Source organism: Lithobates pipiens, unplaced genomic scaffold (genome assembly GCF_037356315.1).
Source record: "Lithobates pipiens isolate NorthernLeopardFrog02 unplaced genomic scaffold, aLitPip1_a1.2 Scaffold_18, whole genome shotgun sequence".
Lineage (NCBI taxonomy): Eukaryota > Metazoa > Chordata > Amphibia > Anura > Ranidae > Lithobates > Lithobates pipiens.
The window spans coordinates 373,262,253-373,284,392 of NW_027507758.1; the positions used below are offsets into that span (position 1 = coordinate 373,262,253).

At 41.3% G+C, this 22,140-nt stretch overlaps 1 protein-coding gene and 1 long non-coding RNA gene across 2 annotated transcripts in view; one reads left to right on the forward strand and one right to left on the reverse strand.

Moving 5' to 3' along the window:
* RNPEPL1 (arginyl aminopeptidase like 1) overlaps window positions 1-22,140 on the reverse strand; it is a 46,152-nt gene that overhangs the window by 7,621 nt on the left and 16,391 nt on the right. The window contains exons 5-10 of the mRNA XM_077487700.1: window positions 20,727-20,962; window positions 15,521-15,634; window positions 9,844-9,956; window positions 1,828-1,936; window positions 1,520-1,747; window positions 802-944 (exon numbers count right to left, since the gene is read on the reverse strand). Coding sequence (XP_077343826.1) covers window positions 802-944; window positions 1,520-1,747; window positions 1,828-1,936; window positions 9,844-9,956; window positions 15,521-15,634; window positions 20,727-20,962 — 943 coding nt within the window. The remainder of the gene's footprint in view (window positions 1-801; window positions 945-1,519; window positions 1,748-1,827; window positions 1,937-9,843; window positions 9,957-15,520; window positions 15,635-20,726; window positions 20,963-22,140) is intronic.
* LOC143988262 (uncharacterized) lies at window positions 8,887-21,127 on the forward strand. Its single transcript, XR_013276809.1, has 2 exons — window positions 8,887-9,090; window positions 20,670-21,127. It is a non-coding gene; the product is annotated as an uncharacterized LOC143988262 (long non-coding RNA).

Here is a 22,140-nt window from a genome sequence, read left to right on the forward strand (position 1 = left end):
GGCCAATGAAAGTGTCTGGTGTTTGAGACCCGGAAGCCAGCCACACGAAGATGTCAGCGGCTGGGGGCTGAGCTCGGAAAGTTGTATCGCTGGAGCCAAGGTAAATATAGTTCTGCTTTAAAATGATCCCTTGTATTACACACTTACTGGGATTAAATTGTTACATTTTTGCATAAGCACATGGGATCTCCCTTTCTCTAGGCCTAAAAGGGTCTTTACTAGGGCTCATCCCTGATCCGGATATGGATATATTTCAAAAACTTTTTTTTACATGAAACATTGTTCACAGCCCGCAAACAGATTGTGAAATACTGGATGCCCACAAGCCCCCTCACGATTGAGTCCAGGATAGGCGAGGTGACCCTTACTTTTCCTACAGAGGGTGTCCCACCAAATATAATAAAATATGAGATAGGTGGCCAGCAATAACCAAAACCTGTAACTAAAGGACCCATTATTGTAAGTTACGAGGTGTCTAGATGGGATCAGGAAGACCCGCCAATGTTTGCTTGTGACATTGCTGTAAATGTATAACTGTCAACAATAAATTACTTCCTGTATTATCTTATGTTCTCCTACCCATACTTCTGCAGAATTGTATGCACGCTTAATTGGCCTCTGTTACATTGTAATACAGATTGGTTAATTGCAATGCACACAGGTTGTAAACCTATGTTTTAATAAAGATGTTTTTTTGAACGTGAAAATGATCCCTTGTAGCTTTTCAGTGTTCAGTGCATGCTAAGTACACAGACAAATGGTTTTAAGTCACATTAGGTACTTTATAAAGATTTCAATTACTTGGCAGAGTAGAAAATGGCGCACTCGGGGCATGTCTGGCTGGAAGTTATTTCGCACCACAATCTGTAACCAGCGAATCCGGATTTCTGTGTTCATAGTAGCCAGATCAGAAGAATAGCACAGGGAAAGCTGAAGCATCACCTCTAAGAAAACAAAAAAAGAAGGCTCAGATACAACATGCCTGGACATTGATTTTAACACTGTTCAAACCCAGTAGGGCCTCTCACCACATAAATGGTCTACCAGTGTCTTTACTCAAATCTAGCTGCCTGGATCACTTCTACAAAAAAGCCGACAACCTGCTGTGGAAATGTATAAAACTCATAGCTGCTATTGCTACCGTCTGTATATACCATGTTTTTGCTGCACTGTATTAGTAGTAACAGCGTTGGCAGTAAAAAGTTTATTAATCTTGACCAGTAACTGGCTGGTTGTTATGGGCAACTGCTCTGTATTTATTACTGGCAACTCTACAATTTTACAAACAGAGCTCAATTATCAAGATACATTTTATTTTTGGCTTACTGTTCCCTACTGTTGTGCATAATATCTTTTTGTCAGTCAATGTTAAACTTCAGGTATACTACAATGTTGAAATATGGCGATACTAGGATCCTCGTACTGATAACAATAAGAAAGACAGTCATTTTAGCTTATGTATAGCTACTATAAACGTCAAAGCCACTTGTAAAATAATTGTAATATAGCATGCAGTCACCTGGTCGCAGTGGAGACTGATCTAACAGCTTGTCCAAAAAGAGTACAGTCTGGAAGGTTTGCCAGTCTGCAATATTGACAAAGGTGGCAGCAGCTTCAATATCCAGAGGTTCAGCCATCCACAGCTGATTCAATGCTTCCACTGAAGAAGTGAACACAGATCCCTGAGAAAGATCTGGCTGGGTCAGTGGAGGCCCTGGAGCATTAAGCCAGCGATCAAAATCCAGACCTGACATTGGTGAAAATATATTATGAGAACACATTTTATATATGAGAAGTAGTATATGTTTTAACTATTACTCGCCTTACCTTCACTACATGATGGGCTCTCATCCCTTAAATGAGGGAAAAAGCAGAGATAGGACTCCAGCAGATCATTAGCTACAACACTGTGGAACTTAAACTTCTCAATATAATCCTGAAAAACAAAAATGTAAGTTAAATTATAAAAGCACAATTGTATCTTAGAGTGCAACTAGCAAACGTTTGTTAAAATAATGAAATAATGAAAACTACTTTATGAAATAAAAGTAATAAAAAAAGAATAAAAAAAGAACAAAAAAAACAAAAAACACAACACAAAAAAAAAAAAACACACTTAAAGCGTTTGTTAACCTAAAAAAAAAAAAAAAAAAAAATAAAAATAAAAAAAAGATCCTGTTGCTTAAAAGTGCTGTGTAATTTGGCCCCCTGTATCATCTGAAATACCCGTCTGATCCTGCCAGTTTCTGCTCTCCCCTCGGTACGCTGACCACGGTGTAACATGGCTGCTTAGCCCGACACTGTGGTCAGATTAGGTGCCTCCGTCATCCACTGTGCTCACTACCCCCTTCCTCCCTGCCTGCCTGTCCACTCCATGTCTGTGTCCGCCCCCTCCGCTCCGGCTGCTGCTCTAATTACTATTAAATTTCTCACACTATTCTCTCTGGTTATGTATGCGTTGCCTCCATGTGATTGTGCTTTATAAAAATAATGCAGTATATACCTTGTTTACAGGAGAGCGGATCTGACCCGCCGCATCGCTCCTATCTCACATGACAGCTGCAGCGGTCAGGGCCACCTCTCCTCCCCTCCCGATTTCAGCGGAGGATTCTCTGCCTTTCACGCTGCATCTGTTAGGCTGAGAGAGGAGGCGGGTCAGATCAGTGCTCTGTAAGCGAGGTATATAATGCATTATTTTTATAAAGCAGAATCACAGGGGGACATTATATACATAACCAGAGAGGATAGTGTAAAGTTACATTGGTGGTTTGTTTAACCACTTCAGGACCGCCGTATTGCCAATGTACGTCAACACAATGGCACAGGCAGGCACAATCACGTAGATGTACGTGATTGCCTTCCAGCGGGTGGGGGATCCGATCGGACCCCCTCCCGCTGGTTACGGCGGTCCGGTTCGCTCCAGGAGCGCTCCGTGATGAGGGGATGGCCGTTGGTTTTCGGCCACCCCCTCTGGATCGCTCCTGGCCAATGGGAAGCTTCCTCCCACTGTGTATTGTTTACACAGGAAGGAGGAAGTGATGTCATTCTCCTCGGGGCGGTCTTTTTGACCGGACTACGAGAAGACTAATAGTAAGTGTGCACCAACACTACACTGACATGTAGGTACACACAGGCACACAAACCCCCCCCCCCGATCCCCCTCCCCCCCCAGTCACAGTGTCACTGATTGCATTGATCATTTCTTTACTGATCAATGCATTCAGTGTCAGTTGTGACAGTAAAAACTGTCAGGACAGTTAGTGTTAGGTCCAGGGTAGCCCCCTATCACCCCCCAATAAAGATTTAACCCCCTGATTGCCCCTAGAGTTAACCCTTTCACCCCCTTTTGCCAGTGTCACTAAGCGATCATTTTTCTGATCGCTGCATGTGTCGCTAGGTAGCTAGTTATTTTTTTAGGTTCACCGCCAGGTTTTTATATCGCTAGGTACCCTGATATACTACCCAATAATGGTTTTAACCCCCTGATTGCCGCTAGTTAACCCTTTCACCCCCTTTTGCCAGTGTCACTAAGCGATAATTTTTCTGAACGCTGCATCAGTGTCGCTAGTTATTTTTTTAGGTTCACCGCCAGGTTTTTATAGCGCTAGGTACCCCGATATACTACCCAATAATGGTTTTAACCCCCTGATTGCTGCTAGTTAACCCTTTCACCCCCTTTCACCAGCGATCACAGTATAAGTGTCACTGGTGACGCTGGTTAGCCAGTTAGTTATTTAGGTTCCCCGTCAGGTTTTTATATAGCGCCAGGGACCCCCATATACTACCTAATAAAAATTTGAACCCCCTGATTGCCCCTAGTTAACCCTTTCACCACTGATCACCGTATAAGTGTTACGGGTGACTCTGGTTAGTTTGTTTTTTATAGCATCAGGGCACCCACCATTTATTACCCAATAAAGGTTTAACCCCCTGATCACCCGGCGGGTGATATCAATTAGGTTTTAGGGTCAGGGTCTGCGTCGCCCCAGGCAGCGCTAGGTTAGTGCCAGTACCGCTAACACCCACACGCAAAGCATACACCTCCCGTAGTGGTATAGAATCTGAACAGATCAATATCTGATCTGATCAGATCTATACTAGCGTCCCCAGCAGTTTAGGGTTCCAAAAAAACGCATTGTTAGCGGGATCAGCCCAAATACCTGCTAGCACCTGCGTTTTGCCCCTCTGCCCAGCCCACCCAAGTGCAGTATCGATCGATCATTGTCACTTACAAAACACTAAACACATAACTGCAGCGATCGCAGAGTCAGGCCTGATCCCTGCCATCGCTAACAGGTTTTTTTGGTAGCATTTTATATTCAAATCCGGAAGGCAGTGCTTGGTTTTCGGGGTCCCGTACGTGGCTAGGCTCCCAAAAAGTCCCCCACATGTGGTATCCCCGTACTCGGGAGAAGCAGCAGAATTTATTTTGGGGTGTAATTTGACTTCTGCCCATAGCATGTGTGAGCAATATATCATTTAGTGACAACTTTGTGCAAAAAAAAAAAAAGTTTGTAATATTCCCGCAACTTTTGGCAAAATATAAAATATTCCATGGACTCAACATGCCTCTCAGTAAATAGCTTGGGGTGTTTACTTTCAAAAATGGGGTCATTTTGGGGGGTTTTGTGCTATTTTGGCATTTTATGGCCTTCGAAACTGTGATAGGTAGTGAGGAGTTAAATCAAAAATTTGCACCCTTAGAAATCCTGAAGGTGGTGATTGGTTTTCGGGGTGCCGTGCGCGACTAGACTCCCAAAAAGTCCCACACATGTGGTATCCCCATACTCGGGAGAAGTAGCGGAATATATTTTGGGGTGCAATTCCACATATAACCATGGCATGTGTGAGCAATATATCATTTAGTGACAACTTTTTGTAAAAATTTTTTTTTTTTTTTTTTTTGTCATTATTCAATCCCTTAGGACAAAAAAAATAAATATTCAATGGGCTCAACATACCCATCAGCAATTTCCTTGGGGTGTCTACTTTCCAAAATGGGGTCATTTGGGGGGGATTTGTACTGCCCTGCCATTTTAGCACCTCAAGAAATGAGATCGGCAGTCATAAATTAAAAGCTGTGTAAATTCCAGAAAATGTACTCTAGTTTGTAGACGCTATAACTTTTGCGCAAACCAAAAAATATACGCTTATTGACAATTTTTTTTACTAAAGACATGTGGCTGAATAAATTTTGCCCTCAATGTATGACTAAAATTTAGTTTATTATATTTTTCTTATAACAAAAAGAAGAAAATATCTTTTTTTTTCAAAATTTTCGCTCTTTTTCCATTTATATCGCAAAAAAAAAAAAATCGCAGAGGCAATCAAATACCATCAAAAGAAAGCTCTATTTGTGGGAAGAAAAGGACGCAAATTTCGTTTGGGTGCAATATTGCATGACCGCGCAATTACCAGTTAAAGCAGCGCAGTGCGAAATTGCAAAAAGACCTCTTGTCCTTAAGGTGTTTATTGGTCCGGAGCTGAAGTGGTTAATAACCACTTTAAAAAATGATTTCAGTATAAACTATATGGCCATGGGAAACATGGACTTTAGTAATGGACCACCCCAGCAACATGGAAAGTTTGTTCCTGAGGTTTGTGAATAGTTATGCTAAAACCCAATCTTGGAAGAAACCACAACCTTTTAAAAAACGGCACATAAAAATATGTTTAAATTAAAATGATCCTTGGAATTGGAACAGTAGTTCAGGATTTAATTATGATGCGCAATGTTTATAAGTAAGTTAATAATCTGAAGTTGTAAAGGATATCTTGGCTTAGAATAGCGACTTGAGTCTCACAAAATCGCATGACAAGAGAAAATTCACTGCTTTTAATGTTGCCTGTTCTAATCAATGTGACTCAGAATGGTGGGATTTTGGAAAAGATTCCTGCATTACAGTGCGACTTGGCCCCATAAAATACGTAGTCACACTGTAAATTCCATCAAGGATGCATTGCAGTAGTGTAGCCTAAAATACCTATGTATTCCAAACAAGCTGTAAAATAACTGTGGACACGGAGGATAAAATCATCTTGAAAGTTCACAACAGAGGCACTGAAATCTAAACTCCTTAACTCCTTAGAGCTCATGTATATGGGCCTGTTCAGGGTAAATCCTGCCGTTTTTGGGCACTAGGGGGGCACAGGTGCAGCGTATAGCCCACTGTCAGCAACCTATCAAAAATCAATAATAAGCCCATATATGTTACGTCTGTACGCCTGTCCTAAGTGGTACTCACATTTAGGGCTTTATGCTTAGATTTTGGCTGTTAATTTAAAAGTCTAAGTGTTATGTTACTTTTCCATTTCAAACTGTAGCTGCTACTTTCTAAAAATGGCATAGAATTTGAAAGTGCCTTCATTATGCCCTGGCAATAATGGGGGCATTCACTATTTTGTGTACACAGCATTCTGCTCATGAAATTGGCTGACTGCTTTTTCCAGCAGTTTTTCACAGACTGCAACAATGGAATGGGCAGACTCTATAACTCAGCACCAGGGAACAAAAAGAAGTTAGTAGAACCCATATGTTCAAAAAGAACAGCAAGAGGTAAGACTCTCCAATTAGGTTTGCGAAGATTCTTGCAATGTATGTAACTGACCATGGTGATTTAGACTTTAGAACTAATTTTTACAAATAAAGTTACTACCATTAAGCCAATTTCATCCACATATATCTGTACAATCATTAATAGAATACTGTGTTACCTTTAAAAGAAAAACGAAACCCATTGTTTTAACAGTTTAAAAAAAACAGCTGCTTTCCGAGGACATGCTGGGAATATTACTTTGATTTTGGTTGTGCTCTCAACCAAACTGTCAAACCATCAAATGGCCGGTGTCATAACTGATCACATGTGCAGCATCATGGCAGTTGAAGATCACAGGCCAATATGGCATCTTCCATTGCTGAAATTGATGGGAGGATTTAGTTACGCTTTAAAAGACTTTGGGGAGAATTAACAAAGAGTGACGGCAAGCACAAGCACAAGCTTGCACTACTCTTCTAAGCATAAAAACCGAAGCAGATGCTGCTCCTAACAAAAGAGTAGTAAGACACTTTGTTAAATTAGGAGCAATCCGGAGTCACGAGACACCAATGCTGACTCGAGTGCTGACTGACAATGTTTCATTAGGACTTAGTGGAGGTGTTCTAGGATATTAACACGTCTGTAGCCCTGGGTCCTCCTTACAGGGGCGGTGGGGGGTTGGGGGGGGGGGGGGGGGCGAAGGCTTGCATGCTTCATCCGGGGATGGCCTACAGCCTGCAGTAGAGCATGAGCGAACTTGAAGATTGTCCTGAGCAGTGAGCAGTGGTGCTAGAGTGTACGGTGGGCTTTTTCTTTGGTTGTATACGCCGGTGGCGGTATTTGGGGGGGGGGGGGGGTCGTTGTTATTGTTGACTCAGGGGGTTGTAGTAGTAATCAGCCTGGGTATGCCCAATAGGCTGTAAGTTGTTTTATGTTTTAATTGCAAACTCAATAAAAAGAATTAAAAAAAAAAAAAAAATTAGGAGCAATCAGTTCTCCGTTATGTGGCTGTGACAAATAGAGCACAGAGAACTGGACCTGCATTTTCCGATTCCTCTGCCTGTCCCTGTCAAGCTCAGAGTATGAGGAAGTAGGAGAGTTATAAAGCCTGGAGCAGTGTAAATTTGATGTCAAATTTCTATTTGGTATTATTCATAGTTTCGACTAAAATGCCATTTTAGGTTTTAGTCATCTGGATGGTTTTATTTTTAGTTGCATTTTAGTCTACCAAAATCTAATAGGTTTAGTTAAATTTTAACCGCTTAAGCCCCGGACCATTTGGCTGGCCAAAGACCAGACCACTTTTTGCGATTCAGCACTGCGTCGCTTTAACCATCAATTGCGTGGTTGTGCGACGTGGCTCCCAAACAAAACTGACCTTTTTCCCCACAAATAGATCTTTCTTTTGGTGGTATTTGATCACCTCTGTGGTTTTTATTTCCGTTTAGGCCAATACTTATTTTTCGACATATTTTTAGTAAAAAATAAATAAGCATTTATTGATTGGTTTGCGCAAAAGTTATAGCATCTACAACATAGGGGATAGTTTTATGGCATTTTTATAAATAATTTTTTTTTTTTTACTAGTAATGGCGGCGATCAGCGATTTTTATCATTACTGCGACATTATGGCGGACACGTCGGAGAATTTTGACACATTTTTGGGACCATTGGCATTAATACAGCAATCAGTGTGATTAAAATTGCATCGATTACTATAAAAATGTCAATTCCTTGGATATCTTTTCCCGCAGATTCTTTGACAATTATTTTGATTTCCCCATGGCTCAGAATCCAGAAACGTCAGTGCACCACTGGATGAAGGATGCAAGGGTCTGTCAGGAGTCCAGAAACTCTTTGACCTTTTATATATATATATATATATATATATATATATATATATATATATATATATATATATATATATATATATATATATATATATATATATATACACACACACACACACACACACACTAATTACAAGCAAACAAATCAAAGGAGAGGATGGTTCAAACCCCTTGTCAACTTGTGTGCATGTTATCAGGCCAAAATCACCACGGTATGTTAACTTTTGATCAGGGTCATTTGGGTAGTTTCTGTTGTCATTATGATTTAAAAAGAGTAAACACAGTTGATTGATAATAAATGGCTTCAGCCAAACACTAACCATGAATGAAAGAAATGTTTTTGTGTCATTATTCATATTCTCTAAAAAATGGCTAAGAAATCATAAATTCTGCCAGGGTATGTAAACTTATGAGCACAACTGTATACTTCTGGAGTAAAAATCTAACACCATGTAGTGGGGATGTGTAAGTAAATGGGAGTGAGGGAGTGCACAGGGTAAAGAACTGGTCTGGGGAGGCAGATATTTTACACACTGCTACCTTGCTGGGAGGGGAAACACTCACCACATTGTTTGCTCGACATTGTTCCAGAACTCCTACGCAGCAAGCAGGCAGAAAGAGCCTAGGTCTCTCAGCCAATACAGCTCGTCAGGGGGGTGGGGCTTTAACAGACAGGCAGAGCTCCGAGGAAAGCAGAAGTTCAGGTGGGTAAGCCTCTCTCCTTTCCTTTACATTTCTGTTTTATTTTCGTACATTGATAAGAATTGAAATTGATTTTCGTCATAGTTTTCATCAATTGTCTTAATTCTAATTTTATGTTAGTTTAGTTTTCTACAATGAAAACATGCAGCTGACAATGACGACAATATTTTCGTCTACGAAATTAAAGTGGTTGTAAACCCTGTTACAACAATTTAACCTACAGGTAAGCCTATAATAAGGCTTACCTGTAGGCACCGTGAAGATCTCAAAAACTTGCACCGTTTAGGAGATATTCACTGCATCGGTACATGCGCACTGAAGAAACGGCTCGCTTGTGCCATTTCTTCAGGAGCTGTGCCGTGACCAGCGACTCCTGTGCGAATGTGCAGGAGTGACTTTATTGTGGCTCTGGCCATTCATAGGGCCGGAGCCCGCAAACCCAGAAATAACTCCGGGAGACATGTCGCCGGTCACAGCGGTGTACGGGGACCGCTGCAACAGTTACGAACTAAGGCAAGTATTTCATAATGAGCTAGTATGTGATGCTGACAGCTAATATCCCAAACAACAAGGTTACACCTGGAGAGAATCCGTGGCAGTTTTCAATATGGAAAACTATTGTATTCCCTCTGTGAAGTAGGAGCAGACCTGCAAAACAAATCTATCTGCTTAATGTGGCACAGGCAACGTCTGACATTTTTAATGAGCTAGTCGATTTAGGAAGAAGCTTAGTTGATTTCCCAGTTTATCCTTACCCTGAGGAAGGCATCAAAGTTGTCCTGGTCCCCGCATAACTGGGACAAATAGTGCACAAAGCAAAAGCCCTTCTCATAGGTGAATAAGTTCATGAGGTTACTAGGGTTCACACCTAAAAGACAAAAATAAAAGAAATAGGAAAGGATATTATTTTTTACTTATTTGTAAATATAAAAAAAGAAAACGTTAATGTGAACCCGAAACAAGTTAAAATGCAAGTTCACCTTTACAGAAAATCTGTAAGGTCAACTTACACTGGACCCTGTCCCCATGTCCCCCGGTCCCGCTAACTTGGAGTCCAGCAATCATTCGTTCTGACACATCGGATAGTCGCTTTACAAGTGAGGGGAATTGAAATCCCCACGGCTTTCTCTCCTCTTTGCCCACGGTGACAGGAAGGGCTACACGAGTTCTGATGTGACGGCGCCGAACAATTAGAATGCTCCTAAACGTACCTTCTGACAAAGTACATTTTGGAGATTTCAAGCCCCGGACTGGTGAGGCTGCGACACACACACACACAACATTATAAATACCCTTTTTTCCCTTTGTTATAAGTGAATACCTTCCCTCTGTTCTCAGCTGCAAAAGAGATGGGGAAGGAGAAGCAGCAGCACACTGATCTTCCCAGTGAATGGCCATGCAGCAGGAGTGTGTTAGGACAAGTCTGATCATTGGAGGATCATAGCTAGGAGAACTGACCACAGTGTGCTCTTCTGCTTAGTGTGGTCAGTTTTAAAAAGCAGAGGGACTGTCAGGAACACCAGGGATTTTACATAAAGGAACAAAGAGAACAGGATACTTTCTCATACAAGTACACGGTACAGCAGGCACATATCAGGAAAATTTAATGTTGGGGCAACAAACGCTTTAACTTCAATGCTCAGGCCCCAACAAAAATTGCTCATACTTGCATTTTCTTTCCTCACTTTTCCCAGGAAAGTAAACTGACATACCTGGAATTTCCAGGCATAGGACTCTTTTTCCCCGCATTACAGCGCTAATGCTTGGTGCCTAGCTGCTCAGGCACTTAGGGTCCTTTCACACTGAATGCAGTTGAATTAATTTTGAACTGCACTCCAACTGCATAGACAGCCCAAAATCAAGTTAATCCTACGGGCATAGTTCAAATCATTGCAGTTCAGTGCAGTTAAAAAAAAGTAGTGCATGTAATTTGTTGGTTATGAAAATACTGTACAGTCAGGACTTAAGAGTCTGTTATCACTGATATTTCAATACAAGGAATATGACTTATGGGCCTTATGTGCCCATCCATGATGTGACTTCTGTTACGAGCTATATCTCTTGGTATGCAAAGCAACTGTTTCTCCCATGTCTGTCTGTCTGTCTGTAGGAAAAGCTGCTTAACCACTTCCACATCAGCCCACATCTGCCATAACCCCAGGATCCTCTATTTCAGTGAGCGTTCTGGTTTCCGATAATAGTGGTCTCTGCAGCGGATTCACTGCAAGATCACTTTTATCGGTGGCGGGAGAGGGGGGGGATCGGGTCCTCTCCCTGGCTTGGTATGGAGATGAGTGAGGGGAAAATGGCCACCCATCACTTCCACCCATAGCTCTTAAAAGCAACATTTTTTATTTTTTGCATTTTAGTGTAAACATGAGATCTGAGTTTTTTTTTTTTATTACAAGGGATGTTTACATTGCTTGTAATGGGAATACAGTAACACTTTTTTTTTTTTTTTTTTTTTTTAAAGAACAGTGTAAAAACAAAAAGCATAAAATAAATAAGAATTTTTTTTTATATATTATATATATATATATATATATATATATATATATATATATATATATATATATATTTATTTATTTTAAACACGCCCCGTCCTGCCGAGCTCGTGTGCAGAAGCAAACGCATACAAGAGCAGCTCCGACATATGAAAACGGTGTTCAAACCACACAGGTAAGGTATTGTCGCGATCAGTAGAGCGAGAGCAATAATTCCAGCCCTAGACCTCCTCTGTAACTGAAAACATGCAACCTGTACAATCTTTTAAAACGCTGCCTACGGAGATATTTAAGGGTAAAAGTTTGTCGTCATTCCATGAGTGGGCACAATTTTTAAGCATGACGTGTTGGGTATCAATTTACTCAGCGTAACATTATCTTGCACAATATAAAAAAATTGGGCTAACTTTACTGTTGTCTTATTTCTTAATTCAAAAAAAGTGTATTTTTTCCAAAAAAAGCGCGCTTGTAAGACCACTGCACAAATACAGTGTGACAGAAAGTATTGCAATTGAAAGACCACCATTTTATTCCCTAGAGTGTTCGAAAAAAAATATATATAATGTTTGGGGGTTCCAAGTAGTTTTCTAGCAAACAAAAATGTTTTTAACTTTAACGAGTGGCCATGTCTTGTTAAATTCCCTTCTGCGTAAAAGGTTTATCCCTATTGTGGGGTCACCAGTATGGCATTTGTAAATTGAAATCATATCCCCTCTCAAGCGTCTCTTCTCCAGAGAGAATAAGTTCAGTGCTCACAACCTTTCCTCATAACTAATATCCTCCAGACCCTTTATTAGCTTTGTTGCCCTTCTTTTTACTCGCTCCATTTCCAGTACATCCTCCCTGAGAATTGGTGCCCAGAACTGGACAGCATACTCTAAGTGCAGCCGGCCAGAGTCTTATAGAGTGGGAGAATTATCGTTTTATCTCTGGAGTTGATCCCGTTTTTAATGCATGCCAATATTCTGTTGCTTTGTTAACAGCAGCTTGGCATTGCATGCCGTTGCTGAGCCTATCATCTACTAGGACCCCCAGGTCCATCTCCATCCTAGATTCCCCCAGAGGTGTATAGATTGCATTCATATTCTTGCCACCCCAATGCATTATTTTACATTAAACCTCATTTGCCATGTAGTTGCCCACCCCATTAATTTGTTCAGATCTTTTTGCAAGGTTTCCACATCCTGCAGAGAAGTTATTGCCCTGCTTAGCTTAGTATCGTCTGCAAATACAGAGATTGAGCTGTTTACCCCATCCTCCAGGTCATTTATGAAAAAAATAAATAGGACTGGTCCCAGCACAGAACCCTGGGGGACCCTACTACCCACCTCTGACCATTCTGAGTACTCCCCATTTATCACCACCCTCTGAACTCGCCCTTGTAGCCAGTTTTCATTCCATGTACTCACCCTATGGTCCATGCCAACAGACCTTATTTTGTAGAGTAAAGGATTATGGGGAACGGTGTCAAAGCTTTTGCAAAATCCAGGTACACCACGTCTACGGGACTTCCTTTATCTAGATGGCAACTCACTTCCTCATAGAAGGTTAATAGATTGGTTTGTCAAAAACGATTCTGCAGGAATCCATGCCAATTACTGCTAATGATACCGTTCTCATTACTAAAATCTTTTATATATAGTCCCTTATCATCCCCTCCAAGATCTTGCATATTACTGATGTTAGGTTAACTGGACTGTAATTCCCAGGGATGTATTTTGAGCCCTTTTTAAATATGGGTGTTACATTGGCTTTTCTCCAATCAGCTGGTACCATTCCAGTTCAGTAGACTGTCAGTAAAAATTAGGAACAATTGTCTTGCAATTACTTGACTGAGTTCCCCAAGTACCCTCGGGTGCAAGCCATCTGGTCCCGGTGATTTATTAATGTTAAGTTTCCCAAGTCTAATTTTAATTCTGTCCTCTGTTAACCATGGAGGAGCTTCCTGTGACGTGTCATGAGGATAAAACACTGCAGTTTTGGTTACAGAAGCCCCCCCCCCCCCAAATTCCCTTGTGAAGTCCAAGGAGAAGAATAAATTCAATGCCTTCGCCATCTCCCCATCCTTTGTAAGCAGATGTCCTTCCTCATTCTTTATGGGGCCAATATGATCTGTCCTCCTTTTTTTACTGTTTACATACTTAAAGAATTTCTTGGTGTTTTTTCTACTTTCCTCCACTATGTGTCTTTCGCGTTCTATCTTAGCCGCCCTAATTGCACCCTTACATTTCTTGTTGCATTCTTTATAAAGTCTGAATGCCGATGATGATCCCTCAACCTTGTATTTTTTGAAGGCCTTCTCCTTTGCTTTTATATGCATTTTTACATTGGCGTTAAGCCATCCAGGACTTTTGTTCGCTAAATTTATTACCCAATGGGATGCATTGGCTAATGCCCTTATTTAATATTCTCTTAAAGCAAACTCATCTCTCCTCCATGTTCTTTGTTCCTAAGGTTTTATCCCAATTTATGCCTTCTAGCAAGGTTTGTAGTTTAGGGAAGTTAGCCCTTTTGAAATTCAGTGTCTTTGTACTCCCCTTTTGTTTCCTATTTGTGCGATTTATACTGAAGCCAATTGATCTGGAAGTAGAGCATGCTGCATTTTTTGCACTGCAAATGCAGGGAGAAATATACAAATGCACTGCACAGCACACCTTTAAGCCAAGCCCAAAAACGCATAGCAAAAAACACTGCAAAATTCATTCAAGCGCATGTAAACATGCAGTAAAAAACATAGGTATGTGCAGTTTCTGGTGTGAATGGGCCCTTAGAATGTCATATGGTGGTAGAGAGAGAGAGAGTCCTAAGCCGTCACTCCAGAGGTGAGGTGAGGTGAACATAGTGACAGGGGAGAAAAAAGTAGGTTAGTAGTGGGGGCCAGAATTAGTTACCCAGTTGTAAACACATGCTCATTTTAAAGTGATTGAAGCTTTACATTAACTGTGTTTATTGGCGTAAAATCAGGGGAAAATCAAGTGGGTATCTTATACGCTGAACAGCTGCCTCGGAAGGGAAGGAGGGAACGAGCGCCACCAAAATAGACAGAGCCAAATCGCCTGTTTACTTGGCTCCGCTCACAGACATGCCCAGTCCCGGGCACTGATCATGCTGCAAAGAGGGGCAAGACTACAGATGGGCACTGACTATCCTGCAAGAGGGACAAGACTGCAGATGGGCACTGATCAGGCTGCAATGATGGGCAAGGCTGCAGATGGGCACTGATCAGGCTGCAATGATGGGCAAGGCTGCAGGGGAGCACTGATCAGGCTGCAATAATGGGCAATGGCAAGGCTGCAGATAGGCAATGATAAGGCTGTTATTTTGCTTCAAAATTCTTTATTTAAAATGTAAGTTTTTTTCCTGAAACTTCCCTCTTAAAATTAAGGTGCGTGTTATAAGCCCATAAATACGGTATTTTTTCTTTTTTTAAATAACAAACATGTCATACTTACCTTCACTGTGCAGTTAGTTTTGCACAGAGTGGTCCTGAAAACCGACACCTGGGGTCCCTCGGCGGCTCTTCCCCGCATCAGATAACCCCCTAAGAGAAGTGCTCTCCCTGGGGGTTACCTTGTGGGCACGCTCCCAAGTCCATCATTCGGCGTCCATAGCCGCCGAATGTATGACTCGGCCCCGCCCCCGGCGTCATTGGATTTGATTGACAGCAGCGGGAGTCAATGGCTGCATTGCTATCAATCTAGCCAATCAAGTGCCAAGAACCCTGGGCAAGGGGACAGCGTGTCCTCACCGTGGGAAATTCCAGGGCTCAGGTAAGTAAAATGGGGGGCTAGGGGGCCGGTCACCGACAGGCGTTTTTTCACCTGAATGCATTAAGGTGAAAAAACACAAGGGTTTACAACCCCTTTAATTCCTCATTAAAAGCTTCTTAAAAACACTGACATTTAACAAAGTTTCTTATATTTTTTACCTGGATCCAGTTTGGCCTGCAGTCGGCTGAATGGTGTATCCTGACCAAGGATTCGGATCTGTCTGTGCAAAGCTTCAAGTCGAAAAGTTGTCTCGAGGCATGTGAAAGCAGCACCTGACAAACACAGAACATGGATTTATATAACTAGATCCATCTTCCTTTATATAAACATATTAGGATAAAACATGCAATTTGATTAAAATTGACCCGTCAGACCTTTTATTATACATCAATATAGAATCCATGAATCACATGGATTTTCAGAGATCAGTGTTTTGCTTCTAAACTCTAACGAAGAGGAAACTGTAGAGGACAAATTCAGTCATTATATATGAGGAAGTAGTGCATTTGTAAAATAACTAGAGGTCGACCGATATGGGTTTTTCTCTGGCCGTTGCCGATATTTAGAAATCATGGCGGCCGATAGCCGATATATGATGCCGATTTTTTTTGGGCCGATATGTTAGGCGGATTTTATTTTATTTATTTATTTTTAATCCCCCTTGATCTAACAGACCTTTCCCACTGGGGCGTTTTTTAAGGCGCTTTTGGGCTAAAAATAGCGCCTGTAAAGTGCCTGCAAAATGGCTCCCCTGCAGTCTGTGTGAAAGACAGAGTGCTTTCACACTGAGGCGATGCGCTGGCAGGATCTTAAAAAAAAAAGTCCTGCAAGCAGCACGTTTGGAGTGGTGTATACCGCTCCTCCACCACTCCTGCCCATTGATATGAATGGGCACCACTGCCGAAGCGTATGCAATGCGATTTGGCAGCGGTGCTTCATGGGCGCATTTAACCTCTTCCTTGGCCGCTAGCTGGGTTATATGTGCCCCACTAGCAGCCAAATGGCACCGCTAAAATGATGGTAAAGAGCCGCTAAAACTTGCGTTTTACCATCAACGTCTGCCCGCTCCAGTGTGAAAGCAGCCTTCATAAGTGATACAGAAAATTTCTTACACTTAAAGCGGAGGTCCACCCTAAAATGGACCTTCTGCTCATCGGATTCCTCCCCCCCTCCGGCGCCACAATTGGCACCTTTCAGGGGGGAGGGGGGGTGCAGTTACCTGGATAATCCAGGTAACTGCACCCACTTCCGGGCTAGCTCTCTGCGGAAAGGGGCGTACATTACGCCCCTTTCCGCAAGTGCCCGCCCCCTTCCGCAAGTGCCCCGCTGCCTGCTGGGAAACACACAGATCCCAGAGGCAGCGGGGACCGTCCTCATTGTGCAGCGCGGCTCGCGCATGCGCAGTAGGGAACCGGGAAATGAAGCCGAAAGGCTCCATTTCCTGATTCCCATACCCAAGATGGTGGCGGCAGCACTCGAGTGTCGATCTAGAGATCGGCTTCGGGTGCCGACATCGCGGGCGCGCTGGACAGGTAAGTGTCACTATTTTAAAAGTCAGCAGCTGCAGTATTTGTAGCTGCTGGCTTTTAAAAAAAACAAAAAAAAAAAACGCGGAGTCCCGGCGGACTCCCGCTTTAAACATTTATTAAACAAAACAAACCTCCAATCAGTTTACTTGTATGCATGATCTAGATTAAAAAAAAAAACAAAAAAAAAAAAATATTAAATAAAAACGGGTAGTCAAAACTTTTGGACAAAAAAAAAAAAAAAAAAAAATGGGCTAACTTTACTGTTTTTATTTTATTTTTATTTTTTAAATGGTGTATTTTTTTCCCAAAAAAATGCATTTGAAAGACCTCTGTGCAAATGCCGTGTGACATAAAATATTGCAACAACCGCTATTTTATTCCCTAGGATCTCTGCTAAAACAATATATATAATTTTTTTTACAGAAGTCATTTCAAAGTCCCGCTGTAGAATCGGCTTTTTATCAGCACAATCGGCCGATGCCGATTATTTAAAAAACGGCAAATATCGGCCGATATATCGGCCGGCCTCTAAAAATAACCACTTTTTAAAGCAGATGACTGTTCCAATTCTAGAGTGGCCACCTATATGCTAGAGTTAAGATGATGCATTTGCTGCTTTAAATGCAAAAAGAGCTGCAAGATAGGCTTTTAAACCGATGGGTCAGGGTATTGTAGTGGGATTGTAGTACTTACTATTAAGGGACACAGGCACTTTAGGATTTGGACACTGGCAAACATAAAATTGTGGCCAGCCCAGTACAATCTCTCCTACTCCCACATGCCTCATTTTTGTGGAAAAGCATTATCCAAGAGCATAAATATAGCCACAGTGGATTAATCTGTGTTTTGCAAGGGGATCCTAAACAAAAAAAAATATCCAAAATGACTTCTAGTTCATTGAGGAACACAAAATTTCAGAGACTGTCAGGGTCATACTGCTGCCCATTGGAGGATTTGGACACTGGCAAACAAAAATTGTGGCCAGCCCAGTATAACCCCCTCATATGCCCAGCATGCCTCATTTCTGTGTAAAAGCAATACTAAGAGCATGAACATAGCCACAGGGAATGGACCTGTAGGCCGAAATGAACTCCAAGAAATTGGTTTTACATTAAGTGCAAAAATCAAAACACTCTCTCCTCATTCATTGAGGGACAGAAGCATTCAGAGACAGCTGGGAAGTTCAAAAACAGGCCCACAAAACCCAAAACTGGAAACAGCTTGTAGCTCAAAGAGCTGCCTGAAGAACCTTATGCCTGAAGCTGGCATCTGATGGGACCTAAACATCCACCTAGTAAATCTTCAAACACATCTGAACAGGAAACCAGGTTACAACTTACAAATCTGGGAAACAGTAGCCTGATGCCAAAAAGCCCAAGAAGGGCTCAAAGATTGTGCCGTGACAAGAAAAGGTAAAACCTGATCCTAGAGGTGCACGATTAATCGTCAAGAATCATTATCACGATTTTTTCCCCATTGTGATCATGACAAAAACGTTTCACAATTATTGTTATGCAAAGAATTCTCTACAATCTTCTGAAGCTACAGCCCTCAAAAGAAAGGAAGGAAAAAAAAAAAAAAACAGGCAGTCTGCCAAGAATCACAACATTCTTTAGCAGTGGAACTAAGTCTTAACATTGTAACAATTTATCAAAGGATTAGACTTGTGTATAAATGAGGAAAGTTTAACCACTTAAACACCAAAAACCTTTTTCTGACGTTTGTTGGTTTCAAGTTAAGATCTTTTTTTTGCTAGAAAATTACTTAGAACCCCCAAACATTATATTATATATTTTAGTAGAGACCCTAGAGAATAAAATGGTGGTTGTTGCAATATTTTATGTCACACTGTATTTGCGCAGCGGTCTTTCAAACACAATTTTTCTGGAAAAAATTACTTTAATGAAAAAAACAAAAAACAAACAAACAATGTAGCCCAATTTTATTTTTTAATGTGAATGATTTTACTTTGCGCGAATTGTGATCTTTTTATTCTAAGCAAAAAAGAATGATTCTCATTTTGGTCAGAATTTGTATTCTGCTAAAAATCTGGTTTATCCTGCTGTTCTATCTCCACATTCTGTTCATGTCCCCAAGTCAGCTAGGGATTTTGTAGCTGTGGTGGCAACTCTGCACATGCTCAGGTTTTAGTGAGTTCCTGTGCTAAACATTTCCTATCCATCACATCTGAGCAGCCCATGTGACTACAGAGTCACACATGTGGGCATATACACAGTGGTAAATGCCAGCCCAATCCTTCCCTCTTCTATGCACACTAACCAGCTAAACACAATGGAGGCGGGATATTACATGTAGATTAATGGAAGCTTCACCTGCTTTTTATTCTAAGGCATAGGCTGGAGGGGTGTGACTGGCAGAAATGTGCCCACATCATGTTATTGACCAAAAAATAATAAAGATTAATTTAAAATATATATTTGTATGAAAATGTAAAACCGTGTATTGATGTTATTTATTTTTACTCTGTATTCCAAAGGCCGTTTTTTTTTTTACTTTAGCTTGAACATGTGACCAGCAGCAGAGGACTAAAAGCTTCTCCTGCTTAGGTTTTCCTGCAGATATCGCAAGTGACTGTATATAGCTGTTTATCGATTAGAATAAACGTACTTAGAATTATTTTTTTTCATTCCAATAATTACAGTGGCATCATCCATATATAAAAAATTAGAAGGGACAATATAAATTAAACAGCGTTTGTTTAGCATCACTTTAAGACCATAAGCTTGAAAGATAAGCTGTCTGCGCCCCTAAAAAATTGTGGCACGAGAAGCTGGTATAAGATACAGATCACCCAGAACTTTTTTTTTTTTTTTCCCCAGACAATGACTTATTCCCCTGAGACTGGGCAATCAGTGAATATCCAAAGAAGCTAGTGTGCATCTTCAAACCTATGATAATTTCTGTTATGGGCTACAATCATCTCTACTGGAAGCACAGCCACTTTCTGAGAAAAAGATAAAAAAGGCTGTGCCCTGCCAGTGAGAGCCCTTGTTCTCTATGCAGAACCTCAATACTCTTCTGGAGTCAGAGCTAGAGCTCTTCAATCAGTAATGCTCATGTTCACTGCTGATTGAGGAGCTCTGGCTCAGCATGAAGTATGTGCATAGTGGCAGAGGCTTCTCTGCAGAGGTCCGGGAGCATGGATCTGCCGCAGGATTGCAGGGGACAGACCTTTTAATCAAGTAAAGGCAGCTTTCTCAGAAAACAAATTTTAAGACTTTGCACACCATTTGTTGTGATGAACCTGGATTGTTTTAGCCGATTTTAACTAAAAGTTCAATTGGGCTTTAAAAAAAAAAAAAAAAAAAAAAAACATTGTTTACAGAGCTTAGAAAGCTAAGATTCAGCACTGCTGGGCAATGTTAACCAATATGCGTAAAGCAGTCCTTAGACTTTTTTTTTTGATTCGGGTCTGTGCTATATCCATCCGTTAATGCCTAATCTCATATTTTTAGCACGTGCACACTATGAATTTTATCTCTACTGGTTGCTTGTACCCTCCCATACATCCATTACAAAAGGTGTCACCCTGCAGCTTGTTAGAGCCACAATCGCAGCCCACAACTGTTAGTTCTACAATATAAGGAAAATTTGGGGACTCTGGCAATGTAACTTGGCTGTCATGGCAAGAAGCCTTAATGTGATATAGCTTTACTGTTAACATTGAAAAAAAAATAATACAATTGGTTTTGCTAGAGTTGGTGTTTACATGTTTGGAATGGGCTATAAATATTGATAATTTGTTCTTTTGCCACAGTTTATCGGACATGAGCAGTAGGGAAAGGCATTTCATATAATGCCGCAATTCACTTACCATAAACAAGAGTGGTGATACGACGCTGGGCATATGTTGCCAAACCTTCACTCAACCACATTTCCTCCCAGCTGGCATTAGTGACTGCATTCCCAAACCAGCCATGTGCAATTTCATGGATGACATCAATAAGCAAGAAATCTTCACTGTCCAAGATGGAACAGATGACGAATGTCAGGCACGGGTTCTCCATGGCAACAATCGGAAAGGATGGGGGCAGGAAGACAATATCGTACCTGGAATGGAGGCAGGGAAGGGTAGTGGGCAAATGGGTTCTGGGTGAGAAAGACTTTTAAGGGAATATATAAAACAAGGGGTATCTCTGAAAACAAGTAAGCAGAGAACAAATCAGACAAATAAACCATCAGATGGTTATAAACACAATAAAATATTATATACAATTTATTTATTTTTTCCCGGTAAAAATAACTCAAAATAAAGCAAAATGTTTTACTTTCCTTTTAACCACTTGCTTACTGGGCACTTCAACCCCCCTCCTGCCCAGACCAATTTTCAGCTTTCAGCGCGGTCATTCTTTGAATGACAAATGCGCAGTCATACAGCACTGTACCCAAATGAAATTTTTATAATTTTTTCACACAAATAGAGCTTTCTTTTGGTGGTATTTAATCACAGCTGGAATTTTTATTTTTTGCTAAACATAAAAAAAAAAAAAAAAAAAAAAAAAAAAAAGGAACATTTTGAAAAATAAATAAAATTATGTTGCATAGTTTGTTATAAAAAAAAATTCTCCTGCATTGATATGTGCTGATGAGGCAACACTGGTGGGCACCGATAGGCGCAGATAAGGCGGCACTGATAGCGCCTGATGGGTGACACTGATGGGCACTGATAGGTGGCACTGATGTGCAGCACTGATAGGGCTGCTAGGTGGCACAGGTGGGCACTGAGGAGCTGAAGGCAAGCTCTCTTTGATGTCCCTCTCACAGCCGCCAGTGATCAGTTTTTTTTTCTCCTCTCGTTGAAAGCGTGAGGAGAAAAAAAAAGCTGATCACCTGCTCTGTTTACATCACATGATTAACTGTCATTGGCTGACAGCTGATCACGTAGTAAGGGGTCGAGAACAACCCCTTACTCCGATCTGTGATCCAGCAAGTCTCACAGACTCACTGATCACAGCGCGCGCCCTGCAGGAGGCATGCAGGCTGCTCGGGCATGGCAGGACGTCAATAGACACCCTCACGGCAAAGCCAGTCCGCGCTGTAGCCGTCATTCGGCTATAGCGCGGATCTGAAGAAGTTAAAACACAGAAGTGCTTGATTACATCTTCTGATTTCCAACAATTTTAATAGTGCCATCCAACAGTATTCAGGTAAAACACTTAGGTGCCGTATGCATAAACACATATGTTCAAGGCCCTCAAGTGCTTCTGCATATGCCCCTAGAGATGGGT